This window comes from Hypomesus nipponensis, chromosome 7, assembly GCF_054491055.1.
Source record: "Hypomesus nipponensis isolate SF chromosome 7, ASM5449105v1, whole genome shotgun sequence".
Taxonomy (NCBI): Eukaryota; Metazoa; Chordata; class Actinopteri; order Osmeriformes; family Osmeridae; genus Hypomesus; species Hypomesus nipponensis.
Genome location: NC_140367.1, coordinates 7,503,134 through 7,516,239, shown reverse-complemented (window position 1 = coordinate 7,516,239; position 13,106 = coordinate 7,503,134). Strand labels below are relative to the sequence as shown.

Below are 13,106 nucleotides of genomic sequence, written 5' to 3'. Positions count from 1 at the left end.
ATCGTCCTAGATAAATCCAGACCTGAGGTTAGATGAAGTAGACAACACCAGGCCATTCACTCTGCTCAGGAAGGTCCCTGTATCACACCGCTCAGACATATATGAAGGATAGATGAGAAAGGGGTGGGACAGAGAGATGTAGAGAAAGGTAGAGAAAGTGACAGAGTGAAAAAGAAAGATGAAGAGAGAAAGATAGACCACACAAGGGTCCTCCCTTCATCATGTTTACTAGAGCCTGGCTCTAAAGTACACAAAAAAGTCAACGGAACGTCTGGACACAGACAAACGACAGGAGCACACACACACCGCTAGAGTCAAGCACTTGGATGTAAACGAGTTGATTCACCACTCAGCCAACACGGCCGTCCCTATTCACCCAACACATTTTTTGGGGGACAATTTACAAATCCCCAAAATGACAAAATAAACCAGACAAACATAAATTCACCTTGTATCCACAAGCTAAATACTATCAGGTTCAGGTCTGGGTTACGAGTAGGGGGGAGGAGAGACAGGATGAAGTGGATATTCAGGGCATGGCATTCACAATCAGAGAGGGTGTCTCGGGATGAGAATCCAATCTGTCACGCCAGAACTGAACGTGTCATTGGCCCATGCATCTTTTAGGAAGCAGAGCTGGTCTTTACTGTTCCAGTGGCTAACACGAACACCCGAGGAACAAGAAAAGCTTCAGTATGTGGTGTAGCAATGAAATTACCACCAGACTTTTCTCTGGGGAGGAAAAGAGAGAGAGATTCGTCTTGGCAGGCCCCCTCTGTCTCTTCAAACTGAATTTCCGACCCGGGTTCGTGTCAAGGGGTGCCTGTGACTGGCAGACACCATTTCAATTAATTATGCGAAAGTGTACTTATGAAAATCAGTATGCATAACAGGGCGTGCAGAAAATCTTTCATTCGGCAGGGGAGAAAGCTCTTTCACTGTGTCAGTCTGGTCAGTGGACAGCTTTTCAATGCATGCATTGCATTTTCAATGAAGAGTGAACGTGAGCATTCCAACACACCCTAGAGACACCAATTCAACCTATTACATGCACTGTCTGCATGCTTAAGTTTTAGAATAATTTGTTTTTCAAAAATGTACATTGCTTCTGAGTTGTGTTCTTCTTTTAGGATCTGGTCCTGGTCTGCTGTTAATCACTTGAGGAACTGAGGTGTCACTATATGACAGGCTTGTATGTTTTTGGCCCTACCCAAGGTTGTCTTTTTCCAGTCAGAACTAGTGGCTAGTTTTTTCAGACGATATGACCCAAGACCTTCAGGCTTCCCCAGGGGCTCTGACCAATGGGCTGTGAAACAGCTTCTGACAGAGCCTTACCTACACTATATGTTTCATGTGGTACATCAAACTATGGGAACACTAGAGATGACACTATAACTCTTGATACAAGGAGCTGTTGACGTCCCCATTCTCCACATTCCTCACCTCCTGAGCATGCTGCTGACTAGCGCTATATGTGGAGGCGTGTTGCTACACCATCATATTTACATTTCACAACAGCCTCCAACAGTCTCCTTGGGTCACTATCTCCTTTGCTATGGCCCAGGAATGTAACCTTTGGCTGGGTAGCGGGTGTCTGCTAAACTCCCCGCGGCTCCAAGACCCAAAGAGTTGTCACGGAGCGTGTAAGCAGGTCTGGAAGCGGCTAATCTGTAACAATGGGCACCCTGATCCAAGAGTTCTGCTCCGTGTCGCTGTTGTCTTTGGGCCTGGTGTGCCTCGTGCCTCTCCATCTGCCTCGGGGGAGAAACCGGCCTTCCTCAAGCCCCCCATAAGCTGCCACGAGCCACACAATACAGTCTCAGGGAGCACCGACAATACGTTCAAAAACAACTCTAGTTTGGATGTGTTCCCAACCCCTCTGGGTGTTGACATGGGGTTCACCCCTCTACACCACCTGTGAACTAAACCAAACTCTACCTAGTCACCCATTGGTCACATGGTGAAGTGGGTATGCTGCACCAGCCAATCATCGCTCAGTGTGGCACCCTGTTGGGGGCAGTGCCAGAGAGACGTGATCCTAACAAACACAGCTGAGGGGCCCGGTTCTCCCGCTACAAAAACAACACACACCAACTCAGCTCCACCATCCAAGCTTAAATGGATGACGAACTGGCTTTTCCGGACTCTTCCAACACATGATGTATTCCTTGGTTTAGGTGAAAAGCTTAAAGATCAAGGCTACCTTCAATCTTATTGCCGTTGGAAGCGCATTCTTTATTTGATTTAGTGTTTCACAGGGGAAAACTTATTAGACTGCCACATTTTAATTTGTTTCCATTCGGTGTGCCTAATGGTATTTTCGCTTAATCGCCCCAAAACATTGTCCACGTCAATATGCAGACTGCATGCATCGGTTAATTAGAGATTTCTCCGAAAGGAAACGTGTTTTTAATAGAAAACTCTCCCTCCCTCACACCTGTGCCTCTCTGCATACTTCTCGTTGCCTAGGTGTTGCTATGGCATCTGGCTCTCCCCGTCTACGGTGGAGCAGAGCAAAAAGGGCAGGTGCTTTGTGACGAATGTTTGTCATTCGTCACACACAACATATCCTGCAGTGGTTCTGCTTGATATCTCATCGTTATCAGGGGACAAAGTTTGAGAGATATTCCTGGTGACATAAGTACTAGTGTCTGCTGAACTGTCACTGCGCAAGACAACTCTCACTGTCACAGACATTCAAAGAGAATGAGATATGTGGAGGAAAAAAAAGCAAGAGATGTAATGAGGGAGAAAGGGTGAAGGAGGCAGACTTATTCTACTGTAGTGAATCTACACAGACAGGCTCCCAAATGCCTAATCACGCAGAGTGGCCTGATTAGGGCTGACTCACAAATCCTACACTGCTGCCCAACACGTAGGAATGTCCAACAAACACCACAAACACACACATACACACACAGTACAGCTAGATCAACAGGGGAAGAGCAAGCCATCAGCAGACTGACCCTGATCCTCCACTCTCTAAGGTTCCCTCCACACACTGGTTGTGTGTGTGTGTGTGTGTGTGTGTGTGTGTGTGTGTGTGTGTGTGTGTGTGTGTGTGAGAGAGAGAGAAAGAGAGCAGGGCCAAGTGTTGAAACTACATCTCAAGTACACGCAAGCTGTTTCCAAATGGGAGGCATAAAAACGCTTACTGCCCCATGAATCCTGGACAAACAGCACAGCCGCAGGAGAGACATAAGGATAAGGCTATGCAGGATGGGACGTCTCAACAACCGGCCAATCAATTATCATGACATGCCACGTTAATGCTCTTAGTGTGAAGGGAGGTCAGATACAGAGAGGACAACTAAGCCTAAAAGCCAAGAGACATTTACCTACATGGATTTCAAAGGTATCCTTTATAAAGGAAGGAGAAGTGGGACACTGATCTGTTAGAGATCTTGAAATGGAATCATTGATGTTTTCCTTCATTCATCATTCCAATGAAGGTCACGTTACATAACTCATGAACAGGATGCATAACAATAACGTACATAGGAGGCATCTCCCTGGTCACGCTGGACTTCCTGGTTTGGCGAACTGGGCTGGTGACTGGTCGTTCAGACAGCCAGGACTGCGTCACTCCAGCTCTGACAGAAGCGTGTCATGTTGCACCCACACACAAAGTTCAAACACACGCCTTAGTAACAGGACAATTTGTTGTTGTTGCTGTCCATTTGCACAGTCCTCCTTTAGAGATAATGTAGGTTAGCCTTACTGCCCAAGACCAGCTCCACTGATCTCACCCCATCATTGTCAAACTATGTTAACCTTCACCGTGACAGGGCTAACTAGTGTTGCTCCAAGCGTGTGTGTGTGTGCGTGGAGGTGCAAAGAGCATAGTTCACGAGACGTGTTGGGAACGTCAGTGGCTAGGACAAACAGGTCTGCATGACTGTGCATTCCTCACAGGAGGCTGTCTGGGGGAGCGTTTCTGCTGCATAATAATCTACTGTGCTGTGTGGAGGTCAGAGACAGCCATAACTAAAGACCACTGACCTAGATCAAGAAGAAGAACAAATCCACATTGCTCTGGTTTTGATCAACATCTCTACATAGGACAATATTTTTACGATATATCCTTGTGAGCTGCTGAAATGTCTACAGCATAACCTGACTCATGGGACGTTTCATCATAAACCAAAAGGGTCTTCATGCCAGAACTTATTCTCTTGACCTGCGGCTGGCTCAGACAAACAGGGAGTGTGTCGCTTAGGGGGCCAAACTCAGCTAAGACTGTATTTCCACCTACTGTTTCTCCATCCACCCCCCTCCGCCCCCCCACCTTCCTGATCCAGCGGTGTGATTTCCACTGACAGCCCATTGGAGGGTTATTCACAGAGCTTCACCTAGTCTGGACTTAATGAGCGATGACGTTTCATGAAAAGTTTGCGAAACCAGCCCCTTCCCCTGTGCCACAGCCCATTAGGAGAAACAGGGTGTTTCATGAGGTTTAGAGAGACCCCTCTGTGCCCCCCACCACATGGGGCCTACCTGGAAACCATGTCAAGTAACCCAGGGAACACTAGATCTACATTCCATTCCTCTGCTCGCCCCCTGGAATTCCCCAGACTCTCCCAGAACTCTGTTGGGGACTTTACCAATTAGTCACACCTCTCACAAACTTGCTCTTGTGACGGTGATTCCCCCCCCTCCCCCCAAAAAAACCTAACTACTTAGAACAACAGTACAGTTGAACTGTTTCCCATATGCTAGTTGTTCTACCAACAAGCAACTAAAATAAGCGTACCACCCTGCCCAAATAATTCCTTGCTTACCTAAGCCCACGATAAAATCCCTGAGGTATTTGCTCTGATGATGTGACCTTGTTTGGAGAAGGCTTTAAGAGCATGTTAAACTTGCTCCGCCCCAAGAAGACTTTCATTATGACATTCCTTTCAACAGATGTGAAATAGGTGAAATGCACTTTCTGGACAAACTATGCCTTGGCTTCTGTACAATAAGTTAACACATCAATGTGAAATCGAAATATTTATGCAATTTATGGATTTTTAATTATGTAAAGTTCATGGAAAAGCATTGGAGGGTTGGGGTTTCCAAAAAGATAAGATGATTCAGCTGAAACTGAACCTGAAAACAATCAGAGCTTAGAACATTCCAAGCTCCGTCTTCCTGGCCCCTGCTGTTAACCCCCTAGAGGCCTGAGGACAGTGGTTCCCCCCTGTATATTACAGTCTGCCCATTTGTAAAGCAATACAGTGATGCTGGTGATGTATGTTACTGTGATCATTATGTATAACACGTTTTATCTATACATCAGTCTTTTGAGAACATAGGGGGGACAGATTTCCCTGGAGGCCTGAGGAGATTGGTTTCCCCCAGATTGTTTTTTGTCTGTGATACTGGCTTTCAGGTAAATCTGTTCCCCATATAATGATCACAGCAACATACATCACCAGATCACTGTCTTTTCAAATATATTTTCAACCTTTAGAAACGTTTTTACTACAGCCACAGCCAAGAATTGTGTTGAAACCACCTGAAACAAGCACTAAAATTGTGTATTCACATTGAAATTAAGACATTGACTTGAGCCCCACCAGGGAATACAAGGAAGCCCCCGGTATGGATGACTTAAATAGTGTTGAAAATAACCTGGACCCATGACAGAATGTCAAAATGCAAAAACACAAAAATGTACATTTTTGGACAGGTCACGTTCAGTTTCAAGTTCAGGGATGGTTAAGTTTGCACTTTGGGACGGTACTGAGACAGACCTTGACAAAAAAAGAAGAGTTAGTTGCGAGCCCTGCAGAGGGCCAATAAAGCCCATCCATGCAGCCTGGGGGGCTGTAGAACACTGAGTTATGATGAGGCTGCAGCAGGAAGAGAGGCTTCCTCTGAGGGGGAAACATAACACTGAGGAGGGGGGAGGCATGGAGCCCCCACTGGTACAGGTTAGAGAGGCAGTGTTAAAACCTACACTGCTGCCTGAGGACGCGCTGTCCACACACACTCAACTTGTATTCATGTAGCATGCCGTTTTGATCCAAAGCAAATGACCCAAAAGTCTAAAAAGCACAGCAGATAATTGGTGAATGCCAAGGAACGCTGTGTTGCAAGACAGCAACAATTTCTCCAATGAAATATCACAAACAGGTGACGAAAAGAGACAGTCGTCACCGGGGGCCTTGCAACATACTATGAGACATTTCCCAGAAAGCCCCTGAATGGAGGTTGGGAAAGTCTCTCCCTTTTTCACTCTCTCACAGGGTTTGTTTCAAGGAGGAGGCACCATGAAAACCTCCATGTACGCATTATTACTTCATCACAGTTGTGTCAAATAACTGCTTTCTACAGGGCTTCATTCCAGAGCACAGGTGACTTGACGGAGCTGATAGGCTCATCCAGATCTCTGTATGTCTCATCAGGCGTGCTAAACAAGTCTACTGCTTTCAGCACAACGAGGTCAGCTGATCGTGAAGAAATGTTGGGATCAGATGTGTGGAGGTGTGGAGGAGGTAGCCACAGACAGCACCTGACAGACCACCCTGCAGGAGACAGGTCCTGGTATTCCCAATGGCCTGCTTACTCGTGTTTCATCTTATAAAGTCAAGTCCAATCTCATGCAACCTTTTGTTGCCTCCTAAAACTGTATCTGTTGGCAAATGAGCTTGGACAAAAAGTTAGAGGATCAGATTTGGAAGAAGGTTTAAACAATGAGCCATAAACTGGTTGAGACGGGGAGTCAGATGGCTGAGCGGCTAGGGAATCGGGCTATTAAATCAGACGGTTGCCGGTTCGATTCCCAGCCGCGTGAAATGACGTTGTGTCCTTGGGCAAGGCACTTCACCCTACTTGCCTCGGGGGGATGTCCCTGTAAGTCTGGATAAGAGCATCTACTAATTGACTATGCCAGATGACAAACAAAAGGCCTTCCATTAATTAACATTACAGATCCAAATTCCCAAAGAAATTAAATACATTACACCCACATTGCTTTGTCTGTATAGTAATAGATTATCAGTGAACTCTCTCTCATACTCGCGCATAAAAACTAAATTATGACAGACATACAGTGTATAAATGCTAGTTTATGTAACTCTATAAAAAATCCCCATGGCTACATGGCCCCAACACCAGGGTATTAATTATCAGAGATCTTGGGCATAGATGTGTATCATAGATCACTGAGGCATTCTGCTGCTAAAATTGAGGCAGGTTTCAGAAAGGATTGTGTTGTCCACACGTGCACACACACACACACACACAACAGAAGCTGTTATCAGTGGGGTCCAGTGCTGTACTTGAAACAAAGTTCCTACTCTGGCCTGAAACCTCCAGAGTGCCCAGTAAGGGCTCATAACTCACTGGGAGCCATAAAAGTGTCTGGCCCCCCAACAATGCAGGATGTAAACGAGGTGTGGACCTCGGTGTGGCCGACTGCACAGACAGGCACAACAACCTCTCTGACCCCACCCATACGCGGAGGAAAACACACCTGACAAGCTCAGAGTGTTGTGTAAATATGCACACATGCATACACCAGCAAACACACACACACACACACTCCACAGAAACATGCTCAGAGCACCATGCATAAATTGTAAGGTCAGGCAAATAATCCTTTAAAAGAATACAATCATAATAAATGGGCTCACGGCTATTGTGGCTGGAATTCTGTGCCACGTCGATGCACTTGCCAGAAATTGGCAAGATTATTGCTGAAAATAAAGACACTGGTTACTGTGTGCACACTATAATATTTTGCATCTTGCATGTGAAAAATAACAGCCTCAGCATTTCTCTGAAAACACACACACACACCATATTCTTATGTAGCGGTCGTAGCAAGTTCAGGTCCATCAGTAAGAGACACACCCCTCGCTCTACCACAGGGCAGGGCGTAAGGTGACACCTGTCTGGAATGTAGGGAGGTGGTCCTGACTGACACAGCCCAGACCCACCTGGAGTGTAGTCTCCAGTTAAGCGTGAAGCCATTATCAGCCCATCGTAACCACAGTCAGGGTTATTGGGTTCCCCATTTCTCTGAAAAGCCCTCTCCAACAGGCTATTGTAGCCTGAGAACAAGCAGGAGAGATTACCCAGGCGTACCTATTCACACCTATTCAACCACATTCAGGATGCCCGGGGACTTGTGTGAAGTGGATCCAATCACATGGGAAGCCATCATAGTGTTTGCCCTTGTGTAGGTTTGGAACACTGGCGGAAAGTGGAATGAAATGACCCACAGCAATAAATATGTTACCCAGAAAATGTAACGTTCCTTATTCTTCCCCGAACGAGCCAGTGGGGGAGATCATGGGGCATGATCGTACATATTTGAATTGCCTCCCGCCGTGCTGAAACCTAGCATTACCACCTGGCTTACGACCAGTTCTCATACTACTTTGTTCTGGCACGGCAGAGCGCTTAATAACAGGATGGTGCACGCCAACTCAGACACTGGTCGACCTCCAAGTGAAACTCACAGGATCTGGGTGGCTGGCATACAGTGTGTGTGAATGTGTGAGTGTGTTTGTATATGAGTTTCCTTTTCTAGGCAACCCCAAAGCAAAAAAATCCAGAGCCACATCATAAAACGAGGTTTGTTCATGTATGAATCATTTGCCAAACTGCAGAAGTGGAAGGCACTCAGCAGGCTGCAGAAAGGCCATGTCTGGAGGTGATGTTTGGCATCGTTCTGGTTTCATTCTGCAACCAGCCTTGGCTGTGAAATTATTTTAATGACATAACACCACCTCCCTCAACACTTGCAATCATTCAATTGGGGTGCTGGATGTGTTCATGTGTGCCAACTGTTAGTTTTCATTTAAATTGGGGTGATGGCATACATTTTTTTTATTATTCATTATAGAGTCAGTATTTAATTAAGTATAAGGTAATGTAGCTCGAATTGCCTTTGAATAATAATAATAATAAGGAGAATGATTAACAGATGTGCCAAACCTTTGTTCATAAAAGTACTTATTTAATGTGGAGTTTACTGCATGTAAACAAACTTAAGTTTGATTGACAGCTGACTTACCTCGTTAGATGGTATGCTGACAACACCAGTTGATCGGCGCTTCTCTCTCAACTTCCTCTTCTCGATCTGCCCTTTCCCCTTCCTGGAGCTTGGACCACTATTCTTCTTCTCCTTGCTTTTGCCAGGTGACGTGCTTTCTTTGTCACTGTCATTAGAGACAGCAGTGGGGCTGGAATCTTGAGAGGCACAAGGAACTTTCTCCGGCTGAGGTGTCTTCTTCAAGTTACTTCCCTGGTTGTCTGCTCCTTTGGGCGCTGGTGTGGTGGGGTGCAGGTCGTCCTCGGGTCTCTTCAAGGCCGAGGACGATGATGAGCGTGCCATTGGAGAGGATGTCAGGCAGTTAACGGGAACAGAGCCCCCGCGATCAATGTTGGCGTTGTTGTTCAGTTCGGTGCTCTGAGCGGCACTGCGCGTCTCACTTTTGTTGCTGTTGCCTGTCCCAAGAGATGGAGTGGCAGCCACGTTACCAGCACACGCGCCAGTGGCCGCGGCTATGTCCACAAGCATTTTCGCCCTCATTTTCTCCCGTTTAGCCTTCCATTCTTCTAAAAAGTCTGTCGGTGCAGATTTAAATCCCCCCGTTGCCATGATGCTTTTTTTTGCACGTTTGTTCTCACCAATTGGGGTTCACCTGGAAAAGTTGTTTTTGTTTTTTGATTCAATAGTATTCAGTGTTCGATAGTAGCCTACTCCTACACCACCACTAGACAGGTGAGAACATTTACATTTAAATTGGATAAATGCAGAATGTTAACTTAATGGTTTACTTCCCATAAAATGTACCGTATGTTGTATTCATGTTTACAAAATGTGTCTTGCAGTCACACTGATAGGATATAAAGATTTAGCAGGTCTCATTAAAAACCGAACTTCGTTAGAAAGTTACAACACTCACATCTAAAGGAACTTCAGCGCTGTCAGCACTCAGATGTCCAGAAGTTTTACTCTGTTGTTTAAAACTAACGTTCAGACAAGTAGTCGACTTAAATCTAAATTACCACTGGAGTTACTCACCTGTTCTTTTACAACGCTTTCGATCTCTCAGGTGAACAGACGGTTGGTATGAATTGAATGCTATTTCACAGGGTGAAGCTCGATTAGTCACACGCAACAGCGAACAGCGTTCTGCCCACTTTCTCGCGCTCTGGGCTCTCCGAGGACACACGAGTAGGTACGAATACAATCGATGTCTATAATAACACGTAGGGGAATGAAAATTAAATCCAAGTTTAACGTAATGCAATATATTTTATCAAGCGTTGTTTACAGATACTTATTAGCTGCGAGTTTATATCTGCTTGGTTTCATACTATGTCTACTTTTCTTTCAATTGTAAAATTTTGGAGCTTCCTGTAGGCCTTTTGCATTATTTACGGAGGCAATATCTGTTTTATGTTGAGTTGAAATCGAACATTTCTTTTGAGGTAGGCTACAGTTTGTTGATGACATGCGCAATCCCACGCAGCTCCCACGGAGAGCTTCTTTATGCGGTGAATGAGTCACCCAGGCCGGCCCACGGGAGCTTAGAGGTGAACACAGAAGCTATGTCATCTCAATAGCACAGACTGCTGCCTCCACGATCTAGGACTCGATCTGTGTACATTTACAACGCTTTCTGCAATGGCTGGATGAAACGAAAATAAAAAATGAAACTGAAAGGGGCATATGACCTTCCATGATAGCCTGGTTAAAATCCCTTGATGAATGAGGGAATAAAAACAGATAGTCGTGGTTTGGCATGTCCACCTGAGCTCACGTGTAAACCTTGACCAATTATAAACTTGGAAAAACCCATGCATTATCCTTATTAGCACGCTTGTTGTTTCATAAAATAACCCAACCTCAGTTTTACTTTCAGCTTGCAAACGGTTATATAGCTATTTACAGGCTTTCCATGTTTAATGATCCATAGACTACACCCTGGTCAAGGTAACATCCTGCTGTGTGCTGTGCATGGATGCAGAGCTCCACTGTAATAACTTGCTTGCCATCCAAGTGTACCATTTCACTCTAGACTTTGGTTTCAGGAACCTACGATATTACTCCAATGGTATAGAGACTAGCATGAGAACCAGTGTGACCTGCAATTGAAACTTAGTTTCTAACTCAGCCCTCCACATATCTAGTCAGTTGAGTAATGTTATCAGGTGGGTTTCCAACAGGCATTGTTCATATCGACACAAAAGTGCACTTTACAAATCACTGTTCATTGTCGTCAAACGTCACAGATAAGGGAGAAAAATACCAAGGAGGAGACTTAAACGCCTGGTCTAAAAATAGCTCCTGATCTTAAGGGTGAGGTCAAACTGCTGCATATTTAGCATGTTTCCGTCGGTTTTGGGGTGGAAGAAAGAAGGACAGGACACAATGGGTTTTCTCCAAGTCTCCATGCTAACACAAACTCCCTGTTACTGTAACTAAATCCCACTTAGCATTCCATGAACACATTTCCAGTGGGAGACAGGAGAAGCCTTCCCTCCCATTTCTGAAAACTTGTCTTATCTTTAGAGGTTCAAGACCCTCACTAAAAACAGTCTGGCTTCTTTCAATAAATTCTCAGATCAGTTCTTCCTCCTCTTTACTCACAGCCCACAATGTACATAAGTGTTAAGATAAAAAAGAAAAAAGCCAAACGTAAAATGTTCATGCCCAGTAGCCTTAAACTTATATTAAACATGACATTGTATCATGTTTTCTCTTATTTTAAGTTTTTCATTCGTCCCGCAGGTATGCTTCCACCAAAAAGCCACAAGGTGGCCAATAAAATGAAAATGATCTTTTTGTTGTTGTATCTCAGACAGCTTTTTATGGATATGAACTGATGCGGTGCTCAACTCTCCATGACAATATATTCAGTATATATTGTCCCAGACACCCCACCGCATTTCTATCCATTTGGGTCAGAGGGGTTGTCTTCAAACACAAATCAACTGTAGTCTTGGATGAAAAATACCTCTCAATGGAGAATCTCTATGGAAAATGCTTAATCCAGATGTTGAAAACAGATGTATTATGTTCAATGTTATGCTTAAGCTTGGTTTCTTCTAACAATTGCTTGTCCAATAGTGAGGTGACTGTGAGATAAGGATCACTCAGGCAGCCTCTTGAGGCCCAGTGAGTGTGCTGGACATACCGGCTGAGGCACAGGGGGGATTCAGTCTCCAAGAGGAATGTCTGTCTGAGTTTGGCCACTGGATGAAAACACGAGACTTGATGCAGCAGGGCTTCAACATGGAGGACAAGCAGGAGCCAGAGAGAGATAGAGAAAGGGAGAGGACTAGCAGGATCTAGAGAGAGATAGAGAAAGGGAGAGACAGAAGCAGGTCAAGAAAAAAAGGTCAGAGATTCAAACAGATATGGTTCATGTTTTGTATTCTGCAGGGGACATAATAGACCAGTAGTCACAACCTGAAGAGTTTTCTAGTTTCCGTTCTGTAGGCGTGGTGGGATTTGTTTACTTCCACGCTAGAACAGACGAAAAAGACTGTTGCTCATTAAGAAGAAAAAAGGCATCCAGTGTTTGACCCCGGGCTTCGCTCTGGTGATGTGGGCATTAGCGTCATGAAGTCCTCTCTCCCTGTCAGCACGGTATGTCCCTTACCCATGCTGTGCCACCCAATGGCTGCCCATGCCATCTGTGGGGTGCCATCTGGTGAGAATGGCATGGTGGGTGACTAAGTGGGCCAGCAAGCCAACGTGTTCTCAAGCCCAGGCTATGTTCTGCATTCCTGAGTCAGCATCTCCCTCTCTGAATGCTGATTGGTTGATTAAAATGTAGTAACTGACATTTTGCAACATAATTGTTGTGTCAGATGCTGCAACTGTAGCATCCCTAAGCTGACAGTTAAACTTATGAATCAAATATTCCAACTGTAAATTAGGTGAGTATCCGAGGTCTACCGCACCAGTTAAAATTCTGTTCACCAGCTGACACCTCTAGGGAGGCAGATGGATTGAATAACTTGCTTTGCTACCATGGTCACATAACCACAGTTGTTCATTGCTTCTAGTGTATAAAACTGCATCCTATGATAATGTTGTGTCAGAAGAGACGAGCAGTTTTCCTCCCTATAACCTGCCTTCTCAACCCATG

The 13,106-nt window shown here is 45.1% G+C and overlaps 1 protein-coding gene and 1 long non-coding RNA gene across 3 annotated transcripts in view; one reads left to right on the top strand and one right to left on the bottom strand.

Moving 5' to 3' along the window:
• Positions 1-10,158, bottom strand: part of pawr (PRKC, apoptosis, WT1, regulator) — a 45,190-nt gene extending 35,032 nt beyond the window's left edge. The window contains exons 1-2 of one of the 2 annotated variants that reach the window (XM_084701507.1): positions 10,028-10,158; positions 9,014-9,644 (exon numbers count right to left, since the gene is read on the bottom strand). In XM_084701507.1, the coding sequence (XP_084557633.1) occupies positions 9,014-9,601 (588 nt within the window). In that variant the 5' untranslated portion in view covers positions 9,602-9,644; positions 10,028-10,158. Of the gene's footprint in view, positions 1-9,013; positions 9,645-9,908 lie in introns of both variants that reach the window. The other variant, XM_084701508.1, reaches the window with a different exon arrangement.
• On the top strand, positions 9,683-10,669 carry LOC146276572 (uncharacterized). Its single transcript, XR_014762452.1, has 3 exons — positions 9,683-9,724; positions 10,099-10,184; positions 10,479-10,669. It is a non-coding gene; the product is annotated as an uncharacterized LOC146276572 (long non-coding RNA).
• The last annotated feature ends 2,437 nt before the right edge of the window (positions 10,670-13,106 follow it).